The sequence below is a fragment of the Pterocles gutturalis genome, unplaced genomic scaffold (genome assembly GCF_000699245.1).
Source record: "Pterocles gutturalis isolate BGI_N339 unplaced genomic scaffold, ASM69924v1 scaffold8517, whole genome shotgun sequence".
Lineage (NCBI taxonomy): Eukaryota > Metazoa > Chordata > Aves > Pterocliformes > Pteroclidae > Pterocles > Pterocles gutturalis.
This window is the reverse complement of record NW_010110237.1, coordinates 10816-35430: the sequence shown is the minus strand read 5'-3', so window position 1 is coordinate 35430 and position 24615 is coordinate 10816. Positions and strand designations below refer to the sequence as shown.

Sequence of the window (24615 nt, the reverse complement as noted above, 5' to 3'; positions counted from 1 at the left end):
CAAGTTTTGGTCATTGATGACTTCCTTAACACATGAACCATCGACTGCATTCTTCTAAGCCTTCCTTCTGATGTGGGCTCAGGTACTTGTACCCTCTTCCACCCCCCAAATCCCATGGGTACCTGTATGATAAAATCCCCCTTCCAGAGAGCATCTGCTTGGAGGAGGAGCAGAGGGAGATCTCCTCTTTCCTGTAACCGAAGAGGTAGCTCTGTTCCCAGGGGTTCTCTCTGGCTCTGAGGTCCTTTTGTGCAGGCACAACACAGATTGCTCCAGGAAACCTCTCCTTTGTGAAGGCCAGTCCTGCAGAGAGTATTAAATTGGCATTTTAATCCTTGGCACGCATTTGCACAGGAGAAACAGGGTGGCAGTTGGGTATTTCAATCTTGTTTTCAATTATAAGCATTTTACTGTCGAATGTTGCTGGTTTATTATGTGATAATTAAATATGAATGATCATGCAGTCATCCTGCCAAAGAGGCTGTAGCTGAACGAAATCAATTCCTCACGTCTTGCTGTGAATGACTTTGGAGGCAAAAGGAGTGATCTGTTTGCTGTCCCTTATTTTTGCTGTCCTATTGTTTTGGTATTGCTAGCTTCAAAATAGCAAACTAGGCAAGTAATTACAGACATAAATCAGAGCAGGGATCAGTGTGAGGTCAGGACTGCTTCTCTTGTAGCCCAGCTTTTCTCAGCTGCCTTTTGCTGAATAACAGAGAAGTACTTTGCTGTTAATTTTATGAAAAAGTTGTTTTATTAGTGATGAAATGCATGTTTTGACAAAATTTGAGCCCCTGCATGCTTTCGAGCAGGGATTGAGCAGCCTCGTGGTGCCTGGAGTAGAACCTCATCTGTTGACGTTGCAATGAATGAAGGGCCAGTGGCCAGGCTGGGCACCACAGCTGGCATCCAGTATTCCATGGTTGGTGTCCGGTATGCCACAGTCACCATGTGCTGTGCCACAGTCGGTGTCCAATACACCTCTGTTGGCGTCTGGTACGCCATGGTTGGTGTGCAACATAGGCAGGCTGCAGCTTGCAGAGGGACTTCTCCTTGGGGTGACCGCAGCGACTCTGTTGAAAAACTCTCAAATTAAATAAGATACAGCCCGAGATATTTGGCTGAAGCAAATCAGCAAAGCAAATGTGTTTTCAGTAGAGCTGCACTGATTTATGGTCTTGGCCCTTAATCTGTCGATCTTATTCTTGTGGGGTGTTTATAAATGCGAAGTGGCACTCAATGGGAGTCAGCTGCTGAAAAATGGATGCAAACATGTGTTGCAGTCTTCAGATGGTACTACCTAAAAGTAATGGATCTTTCTTGAAGGAGAGTTATAACCAAGCACTGCTCACCTCCCATCCTACCTGGAGCACCAGTGTTTTGGACAGAAAGGAGTAGGGATAGGCAGGGGGTTGTGGGCAGTCAGTGGGAGCAAGTTCATGTCTGTGGTGCTTGTCCACACCCATTATCCGTGGATGGGGAATTTGTAGAGGACTTCGCAATATTAGGACACAAACAGGGCCACCACTGCTGCCACCACATGGTATCTGTGATGTGAATGTCCCAAACCCATGGTTGTGCACAGTGGTTAGCTGGATGCTGTGTATTGTAAAAAGGAGATGTAGTTAAGTATTTTTACCTCTTTCCCAAGTGTCTCTTATGCTAAGTTAACTAAGAGGCAATCCCCAGTTGTACTTCTGTTACCCAGGAACATACTGTTTTGTAAAAAAAAAAAAAATAATAATCCTAAAGCCAGTGTTTACTAAACTATATGCTACTTTCCTTTCCAACAGTTTGTTAAAATAACATGTTTAAGTGATCATTGAATGATTTTCATGTAGCTTATCAGACTTGCCCCACAGTTTGGTTTGATGTAGAGAACTGAATAATAACAAGTAAAAATTAAGTACTGGTTTTAAACGTCTCTGCTGTTGGCTGGTGAACGCCCACCTCTTAAACTGGTCTTCTTAAGAGTGTCTTGGGGTTACATGCCAAATCTCATCTTATGATGTACACTGAAATTAACCCCTCTTTGTTTATTCATTTCTTTATGTCCTATTGTAAGTATTGAGATATTTTTTTTCTAGCAATGGATTATTCTGAGGTACTTGACTGAAGATTATAGCACATCGCTAAGGGTATTTCTAGGTGAATCATAGACTTTTTGGTGGTTTGCTTGGTCAGATATTAAACAAAAATCAGTATTTAATCAAAGCAATTTTTTATTCCTAGACTATTGTTCGAGGAAATAAGCCTCGAAAGGATACTTCAATCAACGGCCTGCTGGAAGAGTTTGACAATATCTCAGTGACACGATCCAATTCCCTGCGGAAGGAAAGTCCTCCCACCCACCACCAAGGAAACGCAAACCACGTACCGAGGCATCAGGAGGAAAATGGTTATGTCACATACTCCCAGTACTCCAGTGAGTCAGACACTACAACAGACTATGTCGTGGAAAAATATCAAGACAAAAGTCTTTACGGGGAAGAGTTAGACAGGTACTACAAAGGGAGCTATGCCACCAAGCAGAATGGGCACATGATGAAGGTGACTTCCCAGGACATCTATTATTCGGAAGCGACACCCCTCCAGTCAGACCTCTCCAGGTTCCTCCCAGATTACCACACACCCTTGGAGACAAAGCCCAAACCACTGGAATATGGTGGCCTAAGGCTGGAGTATCAGCGGATCCCCAGTGGATCCTCCCTGGACTATAGAGATCCCTTTCCTTACACCCTGTCCCGAGTATCGGTGCAGAGCGAGTGCCCCAAGGAGAGGCTGGAGTACAGCGACAGCGACTGGGGTCCTGGCCTGGGCAAGGATGACTCTGACAAGAGGCCGAAGTCATCCTATGTGGACCCAGCAAGCCCTCAGCCCGCGATGAGGCAGAGGTCCAGGTCAGGCTCTGGTCTGCAGGAGCCAGCCATGCCCTATGGAGCAAGCGCTTTTAAAGCACACCAGCAAGGACATTCCTACAGCTCCTACACCTACCCGCGCTTGTCTGAAACTGCAGCAGGCATCCCCAAGGTAACATGACTTCCCCGGTGACAGTGCTGCCAGGGCAGGGATCAACCTTTCTAGAAGGGGAGTACAAAAAATTAAGCGCTTACAAAAAGTCAAGGGCACGGAGCCATGCTTGGGCACGCAATGCCAAACACAGTCAGTAAGATCCCTGGGAGCTGCGTGGTTGTTGCTTGGCAGGTGTGAAAATCACCCAGTATCCACTGATCATTAAAATGGATGTCAGGGACCAGTGGATTTAAATTATTTATTAAAAGGCAGGTTTGGAGATGCCCAGCTTCTAGGGGTTTTACTTGGGATTTCAAGTAACCCCACATTCTTTGGCAGATTTTAATCATAGAATAGTCTGAGTTGGAAGGGACCATGGAGGTCACCTGGTCCAACCCCCTGCACTAAGCAGGGACACCTTCCACTAGATCACGTTGCCCAGAGCCCCATCCAACCTGACCTTGAATGTTTCCAGGGACGGGGCACCTACCACCTCCCTGGGCAACCTGTTCCAGTGTTTCACTACCCTAAGCATGAAATATTTTTTCCTTATATCTAGTCTAAACCTCTTCTCTTTTAGTTTAAACCCGTTACCCCTTTTCCTATTGCTACAGGCCCTGTTAAAAACATCACATGAGGAATATTACCCATACAAGCTGTCCTACCCTACTTGCAATAGTTTGCTGTAACTATTTGTTCAGTTAAGGGAATAATGCTTTTCTTATATGTCTAGTCATATAGCTACGACCTGCTTAAACATCTAATATTCAGCAAGACATATTTTTTCTTCAGTGTAGATTGCATTGAACATTACCAGGTTCCCCTAGCAACGGGCACTGAAATGATAGCTCATTTTTCCGGGGCTGAGTCTTGGATTGCTGTGACTTACCAAATGTGCTGAGGTTGGTAGCTTGTTAGGTGGTGAGATCCACTCTGCTGTTTAATAATGATCTGAACGGTGCATTTTCATACTGCCTCTGTGCACTGAGAATGTGGTCCTGCCCAGCTGCAGACCCAGAAGTTGTTCCAGGTCTCTGCAAATCCGTGATATCCCTATGCCAGAGGCATGCTTCTGTCTTGCTTACTCAGGTTTTGGCTGCTTTGCTGATCCTGGGGCACGGAGTTATAAACAGTGCCCCATGGTAAAGGGAGGGTGGTGCATTTTTATTCCATATGGCATTAAAGCGCAGAGCTGGGCTTTGGAAGTGAGGATGAATTGTGGGAGGAGTAGAAAAGTTACCAGGTCTCTTTGCATGCCTTTGCTGAGCTCGGGGTGTGGTGGGAGGGATGCATGTGGGGAGTTTACTGTAGTTTACTGTGGCATTAAATATGGATTCCCGAAGTTGTGAGGACAACCTGGGGTGGGCTATCTGCCCTTTCCTTCGTTTAAAGCAAACATTTTGTCAGAGTTTAGAAAGAAGAAGGACAAATCCAGTAATTCATAGACTCCCTTGTGCCTGTTCCTGCCAGTTTTACAGCATTCATTAGGGCAGAAGACAGAGGTGTATTTCACAGGACTCAAAGCACTCCAGGCACTTTGAAAACTATCCCATTAAAATGCAGCAACAACTTTTATAAAAAAAAAAATAGATGCCTCAGTGCAAGATTCATTGTGAGCTGTTCGTCTTCTCAGAGCATCAAAAACACTACTACAGCCTTGGTGTACTGAAACTTGATGATTCCCTGTTAAATGCAGCAGTTTCAATTCCCAAACCCATCCACAGCTCCTGGAGTTGAATAGTAGTTTCTTGTCTTGGATGATTGCTGAAGTCTTCTTTTCAAGGAGGCATTAGTAAGATAATGGTTCATCAAATGGGCTTACTAAATGAGAATCAGATCTCAAATCAGATATTTTACAAATGAGGTTGGCTTTAAAGTATAATTAAAAGGAGGAAAAAGGTAAGCAGTGAAAAAGTCTGCAGGCACAAGTGTATGGCTTCAAAATGCATTTAACAAAGATGTTCTTTTTGGCTTGTAAATGTGAAGAGCAGACTTACTTTGGTATTATTTGCAGGTGATAGATGTCAGATAAACCAAATGTCTGCCCTGTTTCATGATCAGTGATTTCAGAGCTATTGTGTAAGAAGACATCCACTGTGCTGGGCTTGGACTCTGCCATGCAGTGGGACTGGAGGTGTAGAAAGCCAGATTTGGTTCTCTCCAACCCACCCCCGTGTTACCCACCTGCTCTCCCATTCCTGCAGACTAGCTTCAGTAACACTAGCATGGGTTTGCAGCATCTGCTGTGTTGCTCTCGTGACACAGATATTATATCCCACATTGTTCAATGGAATCTTCTCAATATTGTCACACAATGTCAAACTCATCCCACCAGGTCTGCTTATTTTTAGACACTGTACTGCATGTTTCTTTTTACCCTCCTCTTCATCGCAGACAGCCCTCCTCACTTCTTGCACTGGATCCTATTATTTCAAAGCTCCTTTCCCTGTCATTTTTCGGTAGCAGCTCTCCGTGACCCTCTCCCGTCTCTCTTCCCAGTGGCCATGATTTTTTTCTCTCCCCTTCACTACCTCGTACTGCTGTAAGATAGCAGAGGTCTCTCTCATCTGACGGCTGCCCCGCAGCGCTGTTTTCCTGCGATGTGTTTTGCAGGCTCTCTGTGCCAGTAGGACATTGCCAGCCTGGTGAAGGCAGAGCCAAGCCTTTACTATCAGAAACCCTCTCCTTTTTCCCTGTTTTTTCATTCACATGCCGCGAGCACTGCCTGTCACATCTGTGCATGGAACGGGGAGTCTCGGGAGATTTCCGCCAGCAAAGCACTAGAGGGTAACCTTTCCACTTGCAATCTCCGTTTGATTTACAGACCGTCCCTTCCACGCCTTTCACTTTGGCAAACTGAAACATGATCAAACAGAAATCCATTTTACGTTTACTGAAGGGTGAGCCTGGGCTTGCCACTCCCAGAGGAGGATATGGGCTCCGGCTGCAGGGCTGCGGCTGCCACCTCTGCTGCAGTCCCACCGCAGAGTGTTTGGGGACATCCGCTGGGCTGAAAGGCTGCCCAAGCAGCCTGCCTTGCAGGTAGGGTACCGTCACCCATGAGCAGGTGTTTCCACCTCATACGATACAAAACGGGCATCACAGTCGTCAGAGTGGAAACTGAAATGATTTTAAACACAGTGTTACATCTGCCTTTTAACAATAAAAACACCCGACTGCCGATGCAGCCAAGTGTAGACGCGGGTGATGCTGCAAGCCGGTGAAGCAACCCAGCTGGCAGCAGCAGGGTACCGCAGCACAGTGATGGATGGCTGCCAGAGCTTCAGCTGCTTCTTTGACCTGATCTTGAATGAGCGCAGGACTGGTTTCTTCTTTCCTTCGTAGTATTTAAAGAATTTCCTTTCAGTAGGTAACTGCATTCAGTAGCAGAAATAGAATTATTAGTGGAATAAAGCGTGTTCCATTTTGCACTGCATCACGACACAGCCTCAGAGGAGAGGTTCGGTTGATTTACTCCTGATTTTTTGTAAGATTTCATGGGATTCAGGACATGAATGGGTTTACATTGTACTGCAATACTAACCTCAAAAAGCTTTCAAAAATTCTTAGCAAGCACACAAACCCCCTGAATTTTCATTTCAAAATTTCACTGTGGAATTTACAGTGTGTCAAGCTTAGGACATGCTCAGAAATATCAGGCATGGGTGAAGCCTCAAATAATGCATTAGTGTGGATTTATCCAGCTTGAATTTCTAGACAAGGCTTTCCCCATCGCAGCAGTTAAAAGAAAATTGTGTATTTACAGCCAAAGCAATAATTTATGTGTCCCTACATACACAGATATACAGGACAGGACTAGATTGAGTTTCCCTCCCTCCACCAAACCACCTGAGCACTTTACCCTGTTAATTAGTTTGGCAGATGTAACGTCCTTCACGAAATTCATGGTGTTTCTGACCCCCTTCTATTTTATGGCTACCCTTGCCTGATGGAGTGAGTGATATTATGGCTCTAATTGTGTGGATGTTTTGCTTAAACAAAACCAGCCTCCTAGGAGGGGGCTGTACAACACTGTTATGTGTTTACTGGATGCTCCATATGGCTGGTAGCTGTCAGCGTGCAAGTCTCAGATGGAAGCAGGCTCCAGCTTCACGCTTTCAAGGGAAATCTCTGAACAGCCCCTCTGGAGAGGCATTCCCTCTTCCCTTCTAAAACTCATGCAAAATGAAAATATGGCCACGCCCGGCTCACGCGTGAGGTAGGAAAGCGCTGATATAATATTGCACTTGGAGGCTTTTCGCCTTGCACTGGGGCGACTCCAGCTAGAAACTCCTCCTCACTGTGCAGCAGCCTGCGGTGATAAATTGATGCTGCGGCAGACTTTTTTTTTTTTTTTGCAGTCTTAGCATAAAATGGTCAAATGATGTTCCACCGCAGAATTCAATTTCACAGTTCAGTTGGGTCCTTGATTACACTGCCAGATTCAGATTAATGTGCATTTAACTAACATGGATCAGGGACTTCTGGCCAGCAGCCAGCAATAATAGTAGCAACCATGAGCTGTGTAGAGTTTTCTGCTCTGTCCACCCCTGTGTACTGCCACTGAAATTGATTGATTAAATGAACTAATTTCCATAATTATTTGTAATTGTGCTACATCATGAGCCTGTGTCGAACCACCCCCTGCTCTGAGATGCACCACACATCGTCAGGAGTCACATATGTGGTATCGTAAACGTGGAGATGTTCTTTACTCGGGGAAAAAAATGTGTCTTTGTTTTGGGTGGGTTTTTTTGTCTTATATATATTTTTTTTTTCAGTTTGGCTAGAAGGAAACTATTATGTTTGCGAATGTGAGGTATTTATTTGCTTTAACAAGCTTAGAAAAGCTAGGAAAATAAAAAGGAAGAAAGGAACCTCCGAATGAACAAGGTCTCCCATTGGGATAATTTCCTCTGCGATTGTCTTAGATTTCAAGTGAAAATGAGTGGTTTTGTGACAATGCAGTTAAGTAGTGTGTCACGGTGGAAAATTATCTAAGAAACAGTAAATTGAATTAGGCTCCTTGTCATACTCACGTATGCAGTCACTCAAACAGCAGCCAGTAGTGAGGCAAGGCAGGAGATGACAGGGATTTCAGGGTACCACCACCTCCACAAGAAGACGTTGGGCCATCCCTGAATTGCTGGAGAAAAGCACAAGAAAAGAGTAAGGGCTGAGAGTCAAAGGCCAGGAACTAGTATTTGAAAGGAAAGACACAAACTAGAATTTGCCAAAGGGCTGCTGCTTGTAAAAGGGAGGAATTCTTGGAAGGAGTGGCCCAGAGAGCCTGCAGAGCACTATAAATACAGAGCAAATACACTTTTTTGGAGCATACACTTTCATTAAACAAAGATTATTGTATCTATGAACAGGTTCCTGGACAGAAAAATGGACCTGAGATGCACAAAAGGTCTCATGGCCTTCCCTCATTTTAGTGCTGATGAGAGCACAGCAGCCCGATGGTTTAAAAATCTCATTTCAAATACAGGGCAGCAGTGTCACGTTGAGGACAGGTACAAACAGGAATACGTTGTGCTGGCACTCCACCAGGGAACTCTGGCAGGGCCAAAAATGAACCGAGTGGTGACAGCTGGATGGACAGCAAGAAAACTGTCTGTTCATCTGTGTTCACTCGTCTGCTTTTGCATTGCAGGTGGATTATGATCGAGCTCAGCTGGTCGTTAGCCCACCGCTCTCTGGATCAGACACATACCCCCGGGGCCCACTAAAGCTACCTCAAAGTCAGAGCAAAGTCAGCTATTCAAGCAGCAGCTACCAGTACCCTCTGGTCTATCACAAAGCATCCCACTATCACCAGCAGTCTCTTCAGCCCGGCTCTCCCTATATTTCCACTGCCTCCTACCCCAGTTCCCCAAGTATCACATCAAGTCCTTATCCTCCACCCAGCTGGGGATCCTCCTCGGACCAGCAGCCCTCCAGGGTGTCCCACGAACAGTTCAGAGCTGCCCTGCAGCTTGTGGTCAGCCCTGGTGATCCCCGGGAGTACTTGGACAGCTTCATCAAGATCGGGGAGGGCTCCACGGGGATTGTCTGCATCGCCACTGAGAAGCATACGGGAAAGCAAGTTGCTGTGAAGAAGATGGATCTCAGGAAACAGCAGAGAAGGGAGCTGCTCTTTAATGAGGTATGCTGGTTTGGGTGGTGCAATGGATTTTGCACGTGGTAGGTTTAACAGGAGACATGGGCCAAATGACCACCTCAGGTGCCAAATATTCTAAAAGAGGTGGTGTCCCACGCACATCTGTGCTGCATAAATAGTGTATAGCTAGACCAGTTTCAAACGAGTCATATCTCCTCCTGGCTTTAAACCTGTAACCTGGTGGGAAGTCACAGTAAACAACTAAGAAATCTATTGGCTGGTCCATGCAGTGTATCAGGTGCACAGGCATCGCCTAGTTGCCTTTTTTCTGACCGTTTGCTGGGGTACTTTATCGAGTCATATCTCCTCCTGGCTTTAAACCTGTAACCTGGTGGGAAGTCACAGTAAACAACTAAGAAATCTATTGGCTGGTCCATGCAGTGTATCAGGTGCACAGGCATTGCCTAGTTGCCTTTTTCTGACCGTTTGCTGGTGTACTTTATTCTTCCGAGATGGAGGATCCAAACTAGCCTGACTATTCAAGAAGCACATGCCTTACCATCTTGGCATATACGTGCGTTTTGTTTCCTGCCTCCTTTCGCTCCCAACCATTAGCTGTCCCTTTGCTTTCTTGATGGTCACCTCACAAAGAGCTGACAGTCCCTTTTTCATGGAATCATCTAAATTAATTCCCTCATCCCCTTTCTTGAGTGGTTGCAGCCAGTTGAGAGCCCACGACTGCTTATGGAAGATTGTTTTCCCCATGTACATTATTTTAAATTTAAGAGCACTGATTTTCATTTGGTTATTTTTCACCCAGTTGTTTGATGCTGTGAGTTCCTTCTTTTTTTCTTCTTACTCCCTTCAAGAAGCTAGTGGTGGGTGTTCTCTGCTCCCTTTTTGAGATCGCTTGTGAATATGCCAAACCCACTGCCAGTCCCCCAGGGAGACCTTGTGAGAACTAACTTTTTGTTCTATCATTTGTTTCCTGAATTTTAACTATAAGCATGTGACAGACTGATTTCTTTAAAACCTTTAAAAACTTAAGAGTTTTTAGTTAAGATATTAGTTTTTAGTAAACTTCACACAGTTCTCCTTTGCACAGTCCATGACTGTACTGGGTATTTTGGCTTTGTTTTTCTGCTGGAATTTTGCACTGAATTGCGTTGTGGTTGCTCTAACAGAGCATCTCTTGAATGGGAACATCTTGAAGCAGATCCCACATGCTGTGCAGGACCAAGCTGCTTCCCTGACACGCTGCAGTCACTCATGTCATCTGAAAATTTATTTTCAGTGGTGCTGAAGTTCCTCCATCTACACACTGATAATGAAGCCTTCTTTGGCTGTTGTTTTCTCTCCTGATCGCCTTTCTGATATGCCTCGATACCAAGTGGTCATGGTCATCCCAATTCTGTACGGTCCCTTTCAGATGTGGGAATGAGTTGGCTTATGAATATCCCCTGCATTACCAGCATTCTGTTAAAATTCTGTGCAAAGTACCATTTGATGCACAATGAAGAATACTTCGATGGGTTGAACGATTGATTGGGTCAAAAAAAAAAGAATATCCCTGTTATACTGAAAGCAATTGGCAATAAAAAAAAGCAGTGAAATAAACAGTCCTGTTCTTGCAGTCTGAAGAAAACCCCAGTTATCTACCACTTGTAATTCAGCAACTAAAGAGCCTTCTTCCTAATGCATTTATGATGACTGTTATTTTTTATGTAAATATATTGATTTTGTTTATGCGTTGGCACAAGGATTAGGGAGGATGTGATTCACAGCAGAACCTTTACTAAGCACAAAGAGAAAAGTACAGTGAAAAAAAGGTCAAAACAAGTGTCAGATAATGCTTGTAGCAGTTCACATATCGCCTTTTTCTTCCTCACAGGTTGTAATCATGAGAGATTACCATCATGAAAACGTGGTTGACATGTACAACAGTTACCTTGTTGGTGACGAGCTGTGGGTTGTGATGGAGTTTCTGGAGGGCGGCGCTTTGACAGATATAGTGACTCACACGAGGTGGGTAGGGTGTGCTGCAGTGTAAATCCTACCGTGCAAGCTGGGCAGGAGGGAGGTTCCCTGGCTTTCCTTTGCAGATGCCTCCAGACCGTGCCCTCCAGACCTTGCCTCATGCTGAGGGAAGCTGGGTACCTCCTGGCTCTATAGATGTATTTTTATATATATATATAGATTTATTGCTGTATGTTTGTATATACCTGCAAAATACATAAAATACATACATGCATACAATATACATACATGGAAAATATATACGTGTGTATGTATATACATATATTTACATATATACACATGCACCTATACGCATATTGTAGCAAACTCACTTTACCAGCATAACTAAGCCACTGCAGGTGAATTCCTGTCAGCACCAGCACTTTTTAAATAGAAGGGAAAGAAGTACCTGAAAGGGCTTGCTGGCAGACGGCGATTTGCCACAGCTTTGGGAGGTAATTTAGCACGGGCACAACTTTTATCCGTTACTTTCTAAAACGGCAAAAGCCCCTTTGTTTCCCTGTTTGGTGATCTGTATTGTTGTGTTTTTTTGCTGTTATAACTACGTCAGTTCTAAGGGGGATTTCTCTCCATACTCATAACCCACATAGCCAAGCTGTCAGAAATGTTACCTGCAAACCAAGTCTAAAACATAGTGGGAAAAGTATCTTTATATCAGAATAGTTGTGCCTATGGTAGAGCTTGTTCCCATATTTCAGTTACTATCATACCTTTAAAGAAGGTGATTTGCTGGCACAAAAGCTGTAGTGTATGGAACCGCTCATCCTCTTCTGAGTGGAGACATTAGAATTTACAGCCCTCTTTATATCTGCTCTTCACTGATCTTGTCCTGATATGCAGGAGAAAATGAGATAGGGAAGAGGAATTTTTTTTTTAATTTCTTCCTCTTGAATTTAAAAAAAAATGTATTTCCACATCAAACCAGTGGGGGAGTATTTAGGTGAGCAAGAAGAAAAGCAAGGAACAGTAAATTAGAAAATTTGTCTTCTCTCATAATTTAACAATGCTCTTAGATCCTACTACCAAAAGCAGAGTTGTAACAGGGATTTTATTTTTCAGTGTTGCCTTAGCTGATGTGTTGATATAAATCACAATATTGCAAGTCATTTGTTCACTACTGCCCCTCAAAACATTAAAAGCTCTATCTTAGATATTTCTGACAGGAGTTTAACAGCAAACAGATGTTCCCAGATGTACCACCTCTTAAGAGCTGTCATCTACTTTTTTGTCTAAAATAGTTTTTCCTTAATCTTCTGAGGTTTGTTTTTTTTTTTTTTACATCGCATGACCTTCTGTCAAAGATTTTGCTAAAATACTGCAAATGGCACACAAAATTAAAGCAGAAATCTCTGCAGGTGTTTTTCTGGTCACGTAATATGGATGCTGGGGCAGCAGGGTCAGGGTACACCACCCATCCCGGCCATCCCCATCACGCTGTGGCACACAGCTTCTTCTAGAACAGGTTTGGCACACTTGCACAGAAATGAGGACTCTTGCTGTTTAGTTTTCTACTGAAATACCCTGAGTATTTTTATAGAAGGCATAAAAGCAAAGGAAGTGCTTTCAAAGAGCTACACCCAGGGCCTGATGTTTTGTCTGCACAGTTAAGAGGTTTTTTTCTCATAGTTATTCCATGCCTGTTTCCGTCCCAGTAGTGATTTACCCTCCTTGGCAAGCAGTAAGTTTACTGTAAATAAGGCATCTCCATTATTTCCCAGACGGAAGCAGGCTTACTGTAGCACTACATCACATGGTGCTTTTTCAGTGCTGCAGGAGGACTTATCCAGACCTCGTTGCAGAGTTGTTCCTCATCCCTTATCTCCCCTTTTTCGAGAGAAGTAGGACCAGAGAGTTGCACCACAGTTGCCTAAAACATCTTCTTCCTGTCTGTATACTCGCATGAAGGGGAACTTGTGCCTCTTTGCTCCAGCTCCCCTTTCCCACTGTCTTCATTAACACTCAGCTCGTTTTTTCACCTTGCTGTTTCAGGATGAATGAGGAGCAGATAGCAACTGTCTGCCTGTCCGTCCTGAGAGCCCTGTCCTACCTGCACAACCAAGGTGTCATCCACCGTGACATCAAAAGTGACTCCATCCTTCTCACAAGCGATGGGAGGGTGAGTGCCCAACGTTTCCCTTGCCGTCTCTTGGGGCTGGCATGAAAATAGCTGTGTATGTTCAAAGTGACACTAATTTAGAAAAATAAGCCAGGCACGGGAATCAAGGAATACAACCTGTGAATAACTTGTTAGAGAGCTGAATCAGAAAAACACAGGCCTGGCCAGTGATTGACATCTGCACTGCATGCAGAGTCCCCATGGGGGGGAATCGGAGCCATCAAAAGGCAGTGGCAGAAGAAGCTGTGCCACGTGTGTGATAATTAGGTGACGGATTTCATGCTGCACCACTCCTACTCTGATGCCTCTCAAAAATATTTTACTCTTCCTGCATTTAGTTATGCCTTAGTTAGCAAGTTTTTATACATCTGCTCTGTTTTCCCAAGCTAGTTAGGAGGCTAACATCAATCTATACAAACAGGAAATATTCTGCATGACTGCTGAAACACTCCTCATGGTGAGAGTAGCTTTTACCGTAGGTACACTTCCAAGGTGCTTGATAATAGCTGTCTCACACTTTCATTTACTTGGATGGGTGGGCTGCTGTCAATGAATTGGTCTTTGTGGTGTTAATAAGTGGGGGGAGAGGGAGAGAAAATGCTGCACATGACCCGCTCAGTGAGCAAAATAAAGTTTGCATGCAGAAAGTGCAGTGTTTGGTCGCAAGGAGGTTGTTATTCCTGTACAAGGAGAAAGGTAGGTTTGTGCTGTGGTATTTCTGTGCATGCACAGCAGTAAAACATGAGGCACCTAAACCTTGGGGCACCCAAATGCTTATCCAGAGGGAAGCCAATCGCTCATAAGACCCTAATGTCTGCCTGAGTTAGGCACTAGTATGCATCTCACCTTGTGAAGTCATTGGGATAATTTGAGTGAAAACTAATGCACTCATGGCCAGTGAGTCCCATAAGCAGGGCTTTAAAGGTTGCTCCACTGGCGTTACACACCTGTCTAAAGCAAGACTGGCTTAGCAGGTTGGACTGAGCCCAAGAGCACCCAGTTGTCCTGGAACGAAACCCAGATTTTCTCCTTCAGAAGGTAAAACTGTTGGCTTCCCAAGCCTGGTCTGATTCCCTAATCAAAGGCTCGCCTTTATAATTTAATTCCCACTTCACTAAGGAAGAGGGATTTTCTTCCTGCAGCGGTCACAGGCTGCTCCTGTTAAAAATTCCATGTGTGTAGGAGTTTTTCAGTTACGATTTCAATCCATGTTGCTGAAAAAAGCATCTGATCTGCTCTCAGGATCTGCATACAGTGCCTCATTATACTCATTACTCCAGTACTTATCTGCATTGCAGATTTCTTCATGGCTGTGTTGTGCAATTATCTTTTTTTAGAAAATAGTCTTCTTTTATGTACTCAAATGAGCGATAGATATGCAAAACCTCTTGTACTCCCACAAAAGAAGATTGGGCTCTGCTTCCAAAATATGCATTATTTCTTCTATTCTTCATCCTGTAAACTGAAAAATACATTTATCACAGAGAACTAGGCTATTATTTGCTTTGTTTTAGAAACACCAACAATCATTTCATAATTCTGTTAAAAAATAACACCCTTAGTTTTTTAAAAAGTAAGGTCTTTACTGAATCCAAAAGAAAACAAATCAGTGCTGATAATAAGATGCTGGTCTACACAATGAAGGGATTTATGCAGCTTCCCACTTCAGTTGTACTGGGGCTGTTCGGGCTCACTTTGTGTCCCCAGGAGCCACAGACGTGATGGGATACATGGCTTGTGGACCTTGGACATGGGTCACCGTTGCACTGTGTGGGGTAGAGCTGGGGGTGAGGAAGGTTAGGCTAATGTCCAGGGAACCCTTGTGATAGCTTCTAGGCCTCCAAATTAATATGTGGGGAACAAGAAAAAAAAAAAAACTTTAGCATTAAGGAACAAGCTCTTTCTGTAAGGGGTGATGCCACCAACACTGAGACTGTTCTGGTTTGGTTTGGTTTGGGGGGGGCGGGTGGAGGAGTTTTCACCTTGGTGTTGTACAGCTGCGGGGAGGGGGAGGTGATAATTTTCCATAATTTTTGGTTTTAAAAAAAACCTGGCACAGAAGTCTGAGCAGGCACATGATGCAGCAAGAGCTGCTCTCCGGTGTGCTTTGTGTATCCCATTATTTCTATTTCAGGTCACTGCCAGAGCTCCTCAAGGACAGTACTGTCTAATTCCTGAGTTCCCAAGCAACGGGAGTGGGGCCCCTTATCTCTTACAACCATTTTGGAAGAGTCTCATACCCTTCCCTGCCTTCCCCAAATTAGCTCCCTTACTACATAAGGAAGAGAGACTCTGTAGTGATAGTTCACCGTGTGAGGTCGTGGTCTTGAAAAATCATTGGCAGGAGGATTGCTTTCTGAGAGTGTTAGGTCATGCTCTCTGCAGGGTGAACGCTACTTGTTTCATCTGTTTTCTGGCAGAGTCACAGATTTTATACCTGATCCAAATAATAGGAGTGATGTGTATCACTTGCAGTATGTATATTACTATCAGTGTACATAAATAGACTACAAACACGGGGTTTGTGTATGTGCAATAACAGATTCGTTATAAAATACTGTTACTTCAGAATTCTTTGCTTTCCTTCTATTTTTTAAATATTATAAGCCACTTATGACCTCTGCATCTTTTGCTGGTGGAGAGGCAATGAGCTATGACAAGTGATCTTAATAACGAGCATCACTGCCACTCTCTCCAAATTCTTTTCCTTGCCTTCATTTTAATTAGCCACGTGCTTCCCAGGCTGTATCGCTGTCTCCAGCCACAATTCCAAAATGGCACTGCTGTCCACTCCCAGGCAAATGCTGCAGCTCCATCCCCTCCAGTGGCAGCTGGAGATGTGTCTCAGAGGCACGTGTGTCTCAGAGGAATTTGCCTTGTAATTCAAGCAGAGCTTTTTCTTTGCTTTTCAGATAAAATTATCTGACTTTGGGTTCTGTGCCCAAGTGTCAAAGGAGGTCCCCAGGAGGAAGTCGCTGGTTGGGACGCCATACTGGATGGCTCCGGAGGTGATATCCCGCCTGCCCTACAGCACCGAGGTGAGTATGGTGGGGCACGCAGCGCAGCCGGTTTCCCTCTGCATGATGCCTTGGGCAACCACACCGAGGCCTGTGAGAAACATACCGTTCAACTACATTTACACAGATATTCTAAATAGCAGCAATTAAGTTTGCCCCAGAGGGCTACCTAGTGCCTTGTTTGAAAGTGTTTCTCCAAGAAGTGTGGTTAAATAACAACTCCATTTAGAGCACTAAGCAATGCAGTGCTTTTATGTATTTTAGGTCAGGGTGCTGTATTAAAGGAAACTGGAATTGTTTTCACATCATGAAAGGCCCTTTGATGACCTTTATATCGAGCCTGAAGGCTGGAGCTGCACTTACAGGTGTCTGCACCTGCATATGCCAAACCAGCAGCCAGATCGCAGCCATGGCAGACACTGTTTTCAGCCCTGCAGGCAGAGATCCACTCTGCTTTCATCCAGCTAAAGCCCCAGATCCCGTTCCTCTGGAGGAGTGCTGGCAAAGGCACCAGCATGGTCCCGGAGGGTCCCAGTCACAGGAGCCAGCAGCATGGGCTGGGCTGCACCCTCTGTGTCTCCACATCAGCCCATTCCCTGCACTCAGTCTCTCATTACTTGAGGTGGGGGGGAAGTATATCTGTGGGAACTAATTTAACCCCTCCAAATGGTCCAAAAAAGAGGCAAATCACAAGTTTTTATTGGAGTCCTTCAAGATGAGCCCAGCAAGAGGCTGTAGGTGGGGACTCGGCAGCTATGCAGTGCAGTACCCCTTGTGTGAGGAAGCTCTAAGTCGCGGCACTTCTGCACGGCCAGCCCGGGAGGAGCAGTCCCCTCTCGCACGCTCAGCCGTGACCGTGACTCACGCCTCCCCAGACAGAGACTCCTCTGCATGGTGAGGGGAGTCAGCTCCTGCTTGATAGTGCCTGTAGTAACAGCTGCAGAGAGTAAACCTGCAAGCCCAGTATATATATTTATGTATATAGTTTTAGACACATATACATATGCACACATACACATATGTATACAGACAGAGAAAGGGAAGTGAAGCGAGGCCTGAGACAGGAGATGCTGCATCTTCACATGGCACAACAGAGACCGCTTTGGCGCAGGCAGGGAGAGTGCCCACCTGAGAGCACCCTGCAGGCACCGGTGTTCACCCTGGATTTGTGGCATTGTAGGAGACGTTGCAGGGATCATAACACCAGCTATTATTAGCCCATTAATAAGATGAAGGGATTATAAAGTAGCTGCACTTATGGCTACATTAGGTTTCCCACCAGAAGGGAAATGGAGGGGAAAAAAAGGAAGATTTAAGCTGAAGGATAGTGTTGGCAGAAGAGCAAAAGCAATATAAACTGGCCTTGGCTGTATTTGGGCTGGCAAGTGACGGGAATTGCAGTCATCAGAGGACTGGAATTGTGGAGCAGCTCTGCAGCAGGCCAGTACCAAAAATAGAAGAGAAAAAAAAAAAGTTTTGCAGGGTTTTTTTTAAGCTGGAGCTGAATAACTTTCCAGAGGGATTATAAAATGTGTTACCTGTGCTCACTGGCAAAAGGCCTGGGTGTAGTAAGTGCTTGTGTTTGCCTTGGGGTCTCAGCTGGAGTTCCTGTAGTCTTTAATATTCCAGGGGAAACAGCACAGCCATGCACCTTTCTGCAGCATGGCATATTCACTGGGTGCAGTGCAGCACAGCTGAAATGCAGCACAGGAGGTGCAGCCAGCCCCTCAAATGAGTGGGTATCACCTAAGCTGGCTGCAGGCCTGGTTTTGTAAGTAGTTTCTAGGTTTTTTTCTTCAATGCACTTACTGCTCAGAAGAAGAAAAATGTTGTTGGCTAGTTAAAAAAAGATTTATGGTGATGGCTCACCAGACTGTTGGCTTAGACTGGCCGCAGACAGCAAGTACAACAACATGAGCCAGCTCAGGGGTTTGCATGACCCCAAGTGTTGAGCCTGTTTTCTCCTCTCTGTGCTAACAGCAGTGTTTACAAAGGGACTGTGTGTTTGTTACAGGTGGATATCTGGTCCCTGGGCATCATGGTGATAGAGATGATTGACGGCGAACCTCCCTACTTCAACGAGCCGCCACTGCAGGCCATGCGCCGAATCCGGGATAACTTACCGCCGCGGGTGAAGGACATGCACAAGGTCAGACTTTCTGTACATGACGCAGGTCTTGCACGTACAAAGGTGTAACAGAATTATAGCCATGCAATTCCACGCCCAACAGCTAAATTGCATCTTTAAGGTACCACCTTGAGCAGTGGGTCCTACATAAGCCTTGTGTGGGGAGGGTATAAGGCCAAAGCCACAAGCAAACCACAGCCGTTTTGTGTGTGGCCCTGGCTTTGCTTTTGGCAGCGAGTGGCAGAGAAGGGCGCTGGGCAGAGCCTCGTGCTCCTGCGCTTCCCACCGGGCCCAAGGACCAAAGCAAGTTAGCACATCAGCCCTGCTGCGGGTGTGTTGGTACATCCATGCCCAGTGACAAAGCCTACGGGTACCTCCCATTTTGGACGTGCTCTAGAAGTCAGACCCGAGCCCTCAGCACACGCTAATGCTTTTCTTACCCACCGCATGCAAAGCTGTGCAGTGTGCGCTGTTCTACATCCCGCTTTCAACATTAACAGCACATAGACAATGCACAGCCCTTCAGCTCAGTACATCTATTGCCGCAGGAAAGCTCAGGGGGCCCCTTGTCTTCCCAAGAAAATTAGTGTGCACAGACCCAGTGTAGGCTGGAAACGGTTGTCTTTGTCCGCCCCTAATGCCGGTGCGATGTTGCAGGTTTCCTCGGTCCTCCGGGGCTTCTTGGACTTGATGCTGGTGCGGGAGCCCTCGCAGAGAGCCACGGCACAGGAACTGTTGAGACACTCGTTTCTCAAACTGTCTGGGCCCCCCTCTTGCATTGTGCCACTCATGAGGCAGCACAGACACCGCTGAAGCCAGTGATTTTTCAAAAGGAGTCCAGATATAATGCCTGCAGCTGTCTGGGAACTGTGGGCAGGGAAGAGTGAAACCTTGTCGAGGAAAACCAGCCCTGCAGAAATATGGTGGTGCATAAAAACCCGAGAAGGTGCTCTCTGGGGCTGCGAGGGACCGGGGAGCAATCCGGGCCACCAGCTGGGTGGTCTGTCGCTCCCCAGCGCTGTTTCTTCTCAGCCACCCGAGGCAGAAGGCGCCAAATGCAAACAAGGTTGGAAAGATAATTAGTAGAAGATAGCACAACCAGAGGGAAACACCAGAATTTTATTGTGGGCTACAGCACTTCTATTTCAGAAGAACACTGTTCTGACAAAAAAAAAAAAAAGCACTTTTTATCTCAAGTCATAGCAGCGCAATGTATTTTGAAACGAATTTGTAATTTTCTGTACAGTACGTTTTGATAACTTGCAGTATTTTGTCATGTAGCTGTTGTGTTAGTTGAAGTAATAAGTGTAACTTAGCAAGAATTTGAGAAGATAAAAAAGTTTCCTACTTTTTTAACCCTTTTGAAAACAGAAGACAACCCTAAACCCTTTAGAAGTTAGACGGTTTTGCAGATTTTCCATCGAGGTCAGGAGAGCACTCGTCTCGCCACTGAGGCAGCCCCAAGAGCCAACGGCGCTGATGCTTGTGGGGGCACTGGCAGTCTGGCTTCGAGCGCTTGCCCTCCTGGTGCTGCCAGTGACGCAGCAGCCATCAGAGCTGCTGCTGACCATTAGTGGTCATCAGGGTCTCCCTCATCTCCCCATTTCTCCAGCGGTGGGTGCCAATGCATCCAACGTACCTTTGCTCCGTGATCATCTTCTCACGCCGTTGCTGCCCCTTTGTTTTATGCAACCGTAAGGTCAGTTTTACTATCACAAAAATCTCCATTACTTCTGTCCTGCTCTGGAAGTGGAAAGGGATGCCAGGAGTCTGCCCACCCACCCGGCAGGTATCCTCCAGAGCCCAAACAGAGTGTTGTGATGCGTTATGTTTGCCATATAGAAGAAGTCGTGCTGCTGTCTAGACCTTTTTGAATGTTGATGCAACAGTTGACTGCTATGGTACAATTTTGTGTTATTTGTTGGATGACTTTGCATGTTAACTGTAGGCCTAAATAGATTTGCCTTTAAAATTTTTAGAAGTGCTTCATAATTATTTCAATGATAAATGAATTTTATTTATTAATGATTTGTTCTTAATTATATATAATACAAAAGCCATGTTTTTAAAGGTTGGGTTTTTTTTCTTACAGACCTCATTTTACAGTATCATTAAGAAACACAAAGCAAATTTTGTGGGAACACAGTTTATTTCTTATTACAGAATTTTGTAGTGAATAAATTAATTGTTATTTATTGTAGGAAATAATAACCAAACATCTAAACCTGGCAGGAGCTGTTTCTTAAAGACCTTCCTCCAGGATGAAGGAGTTGCCAGTAGTAAAGAAGCTCCTTTATTACTGCCCTTAAAGAACATTTGAAGGGAGAGAAAAAATAAATTAAAAAAAAAAAGAGGAAGGAGGTAAATATGAACTTGAACATTGAATAAATATTTAGAACTGTGCGTCTTACTCCCCGCTCCTCTCTCTTCTTAACCCTGTTTGCACATTTTAAGAAGACACTGAAGAAAATGTGTTTGGCTCCTGCCACCCTGCCGCAAACACGCTCCCGGTGCCCACCTGCAGAAACCAAGCGCCCACGGTGTTCAGAGGTGTTTCTGTTATAATCTTGACAACTCAGGAAAAAAAAAAGGCTGCACTGGTAAAGGAAATGACATACAGATGAAACTGTAATACTAGCCACAAAATTAAACTTTTTTAACCATCTTTGAATAAAAAAAAGGTGGGGAAGGGGTTGTTGGGGGCTTTTTTCTTCAATATTCAGCACATTTTAGGCTGTACAAGTCAAGAATTTTCTGCAACTTTCTAATCATTATATACTTTAAACAGTATTCATAGAGTTTACTGAAAGCTTTGTCAGTCTTCAAAAGTTTTTTTTGTGAACACAAGCTGCTGGTGAGGCAAATGCACATGCAAGTTCAATAAATTCATTACTAAATGCTTCCAGTTTCAGTGTGGTTTTCTTGCCCCGTGCCTGCTTTCTAAATGTGACTGAGACTGGAGTGGAGCAAGCAAAGAACAGGAAAGCAAGAGGCCGTGTACAGGTGTGTGAGAGAGAAACAGAGACACCCAGACAATGACACTAACACACACGCAGTGACACAAAGACAAACAAAGCCACACACACTAAGACACCGATGCACACACTCACACAGTGACGGAAATCCACCCACACACACAGTGACAGAAACATGCACATGCGCACACATGGCGACGGACGCACGCACTCACACACAGGGTGACGGATGCACACACTCACACACAGGGTGACGGACACACGCACTCACACACATGGTGACGGACACGCATGCACACAGGGTGACAGACACACGGTGACGGACACACGCACTCACAGGGTGATGGACACACACGGTGATGGACACACGCACTCACAGGGTGACGGGCACTCACACACTCACACACAGGGTGACGGACACACACAAGTGACTGACACACACACACGGGGACACACGCACGCACTCACAGGGTGACGGGCACACGCACTCACACACACGGTGATGGACACACGCACTCACTCACAGGGTGACGGGCACTCACACACAGGGTGACGGCCACACGCACTCACACACACGGTGCCGGACACTCACACGGTGACAGACGCACGCACTCACAGGGTGACGGGCACGCACACACACACACACACACACAGGGTGACGGATGCATGCACTCACACACAGGGTGACAGACGGACACATGCACTCACACACAGGGTGACCGACACACGCACTCACAGACAGTGACACACACATATATGCGCGCTCACGCACACTAACAGGGTTTTTTTTTTTAAATTTTATTTATTAGTTTAAGGCAGTTGCAGAGTGAAATGATGCTGTCCAGGTATAATTTTCCGAATTAAGAAGGTAGGAATAAGAGCTCAAAAAAAAAGTACATCTCAGTCTCAGTAAATTTTTCTCCTAGTTGATGGCACAATCACTGCATAAACACTTACGATGAACGACAGGACATTAATAAGAAGCTTGAGATTCTGACTGTGCCTCTACCCAAAATTAGGGCTGGGCTGGGGCGGGGGCAGAGGGGCACGGAGGGAAGGAAGACTTAACAGCTGTCCCAAGCACATCAGACTTGACAAACAACGCTGAGCAGGTTGTAAGAGGCAAAAAGAGCCCCCACATGACTACAACAAAACCAAACCAAACCAAACCAAACCAAAACAGAACACCACCACCATACCCCACAAAAACCAAACAAACCCTGCTCACACACTTTAATTTGCCCTAGGGATGAAAGTGCAAAGTCAGGGTATGCAGTACAATGGGCTGTGGCAAAACCAGGCAGCATCTGAGCTAAATACTCTAAATACAGCACAAAACCCACCCCCCAGGGTGGGAGGGAAAATAATAATTCAAATCTGTATCACCAAACCTTGACATGGGAAACTTACTTTGTCCCTGGGACCTTCGCCCTCCCCAAGCCAGTCCTGCTCAGGCCCAGAACACCCATTTGGCATGCATCAGCCTCCCCTCTTCTCCTTGCACTGGAAGACACTTCCCCACGGTAGAAATCACCAGTGTGGTTTGTCAGGCTGAAGCAAATAATGTAGTTGGAGAAATATTGAGAAATATCCATTTTACCCCAAGATACCATGCTAGAGCCACTCCAAGGGTCCCCCCCCCCCCACACACACACCTGCGCGCGTACACATACACACACTTACTTCCAGTAGAGAAATACACAACTATGCCTACACAGAAAAAAAACTTTCATGGCTCAACAGAAGCCAGCAATGCCAGCACTTGAAAGAAACACCCAGACATCCCGTTGCGGTCAGTCACACAGTACAGAAAATTCTGAGAAATTAGTAGCACACTCATACAGCTCTGCATATGAAGTACTCCAGAAAGATCATACCTGCTGAAACATTTCCACATTCCTTTCCCTTCCCCCTAAATATATATATATATATTTTTTTTGCCTTACACATCCTTTTTCTGGCTTGTAACCATTCAGCTCTCATGCCTGCTGAAACCATTCCTCTCCCAGTCTCCCCACTAGCATCAGTCAGCAAATGAATCTACAATATTAGTTGCTCTCTTTAGCAGTTTCAAATCTTATGAGGTTTTATATTAGTTTTGGTTGCTGACGTAAGTAAATGTTTCACAATGCATTAGCCGTAACTCCAAAAGAAGAAAAAAACCACCCTTAACTTCGGCTGTTTCACCCACAGCACTTCAAATAAAGCCAGAACCAGGCAAAAAAGCAGGAAATAACCATGGCCTGTTACCTTGGGCTCCAGAGTTGACTGAGCCATGTTCATCACCCTCTGCAGATTTGTTCCTTGGGTAACCTCTGTAGGATCTTCCCAGGTCTTGTCTCCTGCAGCCTGATGACGCTCAAGCCCTTCTCCTGGTTCCTGCAGTGTCCACGCTGCAGAAGCCATTTCCTCCATCACTATCACCTTGTGAGCCATGCAGTCTTGCCCTTGTTGGGCGTCTCAGCAAAAAAATAGACTCGTGAGTTTTATTTTTTCAGATACCAGATGTTGGGAGCACCCATTCACCTAGAAGACATGTCATCTGCTGCACCAGCCGAGGCCGAGCTCTGCATATGGCCAGTGACTCCAGTGCATTTATTCCCGCCTGTCACTCGGCAATGATGGCTCTGAGCTCACCAGCTCTGAAAGTATTCAAAAATACTCATATTTTCAGTAGCAGAAGCCAGGGCATTTACTGGCTATGTAACTCCCCTCCTCAGCAATACATCAATAATTTTTAATTAAAGTTCTATTCATAAGTACTTTGTGAGTCATTAACAGCTGCTTTAGTAGAAGTGCCTAATTATTACAGGTCCTTACAGAGCTCAGTAGGGTGATAAGTTTCTTATATTTAGCCACCTTCTACCAGTGTGTTCATAAACATCTATAAAGCAGAGTGTTCAAGTTTGCAGCTAGCTCATAATAAGCCATCAACGAATGAAAGCTAAATATAAAATAAAATCACAATAAAAGTGCTGCCATCTTCAAGACGCTGCTGTATTTTGATGGGCAGGAGGGAAGTTGGACAGTTTTTTTAACCTCTCTCATGAATAATTTTTTCAAAAATAGCATTGGAAAGCTTAAATTGATGGCAAAGTCAGATCAAATTCAGTAAATAATTGTTAGCAAAAGGATGGAAAGAATGAAAAAATTCAAAGGGTTTTATTTCAACACCTTAAATAACTTTTTTCTTTAAAAGAGCTACATCAGGTTGGGCACCCTGTCCT

At 45.1% G+C, this 24615-nt stretch overlaps 1 protein-coding gene across 1 annotated transcript; it reads left to right on the top strand.

Annotated features, from left to right (window-relative positions):
• Window positions 1-865: 865 nt before the first annotated feature.
• PAK7 (p21 protein (Cdc42/Rac)-activated kinase 7) lies at window positions 866-19326 on the top strand. Its single transcript, XM_010073277.1, has 8 exons — window positions 866-1006; window positions 2233-3030; window positions 8669-9160; window positions 11007-11140; window positions 13142-13268; window positions 16181-16306; window positions 18300-18434; window positions 19071-19326. Exons 1-8 carry the CDS (start codon window positions 866-868, stop codon window positions 19224-19226), a joined length of 2109 nt encoding a protein of 702 aa, XP_010071579.1. The 3' UTR covers window positions 19227-19326.
• Window positions 19327-24615: the final 5289 nt, after the last annotated feature.

Excerpts from the sequence above, each read along its gene's own strand:
- PAK7 (XM_010073277.1), top strand. The coding sequence starts at position 866 with ATGAATGAAGGGCCAGTGGCCAGGCTGGGCACCACAGCTGGCATCCAG. Across the intron at positions 13,269-16,180 it reads TTCTCACAAGCGATGGGAGG|ATAAAATTATCTGACTTTGG; the intron begins GTGAGTGCCCAA and ends TTTGCTTTTCAG. Across the intron at positions 18,435-19,070 it reads GGGTGAAGGACATGCACAAG|GTTTCCTCGGTCCTCCGGGG; the intron begins GTCAGACTTTCT and ends GCGATGTTGCAG.